This window comes from Octopus bimaculoides, chromosome 1 (genome assembly GCF_001194135.2).
Source record: "Octopus bimaculoides isolate UCB-OBI-ISO-001 chromosome 1, ASM119413v2, whole genome shotgun sequence".
Taxonomy (NCBI): domain Eukaryota; kingdom Metazoa; phylum Mollusca; class Cephalopoda; order Octopoda; family Octopodidae; genus Octopus; species Octopus bimaculoides.
In genome coordinates this window covers 120,249,444-120,250,865 of record NC_068981.1, presented here as the reverse complement: position 1 = coordinate 120,250,865, position 1,422 = coordinate 120,249,444, and the positions used below count along the sequence as shown (strand labels likewise).

The 1,422-nt window shown below is 35.8% G+C and overlaps 1 protein-coding gene across 1 annotated transcript in view; it reads right to left on the bottom strand.

The window, feature by feature from the left end:
* Positions 1-1,422, bottom strand: part of LOC106870855 (beta-galactosidase) — a 97,532-nt gene that overhangs the window by 5,031 nt on the left and 91,079 nt on the right. The window contains exon 16 of the mRNA XM_052969888.1: positions 1,194-1,317. Coding sequence (XP_052825848.1) covers positions 1,194-1,317 — 124 coding nt within the window. The remainder of the gene's footprint in view (positions 1-1,193; positions 1,318-1,422) is intronic.

Genomic DNA, 1,422 nt, shown 5'->3' with positions numbered 1-1,422 from the left:
GGGGATATGATGGTAATATCCCATATTCCAAGGAAGATAGTTCTGCAAGTTCTTGCTTAACAACTTTCATAAATAATTTGTCTATAGTGATCGAATTTATGAGCAGTACACTAGTTCACTCCCTCTATGAAATTGATGTTGCCTGAACAAGTGCATGGTGTATCATACCTCAGGTGTCAAAGTGACTGCAGAGCAATGTGAGACAAAGTGTTTTGCTCAAAAACATAATGCACCACCCAGTCCAGAAATTGAAACCACAATCCCACAATTAAGAGTGCTCTGACACACACACACACATCACATCATCATCATTTATATATCATTTTCCATGCTGGCATGAGTTAGACAGTTTGACTGAGACTGGTAAACTAAAGAGCTGTACTAGACTCCAGTCTGATTTGGCTTGATTTCTACAGCTAGATGCCTTTCCTATATACCAACCACTCCAAGAGTATAGTAGGTGCCTTTTATGTGTCACCGTCAGTGGCCATGACCACAATTTCACTTGGTTTGACATGTCTTCTCAAGTACAGCAAACTGCCAACGGTCTTGATCACTTGTCATCACCCCTGTGATATCCAACATCTGAAGATCATACTTTGCCTCTTCATCCTATGTCTTTCTGGGTCAACCTCTTCCACAAGTTCCCTCCACAGTTAGAGGTTTGCATGTATACATACATACATACACACACAATATCAAATAACAATTATTTCTAATTTAAGCACAAGTCCAGTAACTTAGAAAAAAAGAGAGTCAATTACATCAACTCCAGTACTTAACTGATATTTTATAGTAAACTTGAAAAGATGAAAAGCAAAGCAGATCTTGGAAGGATTTGAAATCAGGACATTAACAGCCACAATAAATACTGCAAAGCATTTTTTCTGATGTTCTAACAATTCTGCCAATCCACCCACCCACTAGTAATAATAATCCTTTCTAAGACAGGCAGAAGCCCTGAAATTTTGGGGGATGGGGCTAGTCAACTACATTGACCCCAGTACTTGACTGGTACTTATTTTTATCACCCAAAAAGGATGAAAGGCAAAATCAAAGGCAAAAATGTGTGTTTATTTGCAAAAAAAAAAAAAATGACCATCTGAAATATAACAATATGTTTCCAAAAAGTTATTCGTAAAAGAAAAAAAAAATGAGAGACAGCAGGGGAAAAAGGCAACTGTTTCACTTACCTTGGTCCAGTATTTTAAATCTATATAAGTATCATTTACTTGACTTTTATCATTTGGTAAATTTATGAGACCATGATAGAATGTTGGAATTTTCAAAGATGTTGCATTTGATTTCTCTGTTGCTCTATGAAAGAATGATGAAGTGAAATTTAAAACAAAAAAATTCTTTGCGGCTTTATTTAACTACAGACTATACTCGTTTCAACAAGAATATTGTGAAACAAAATAT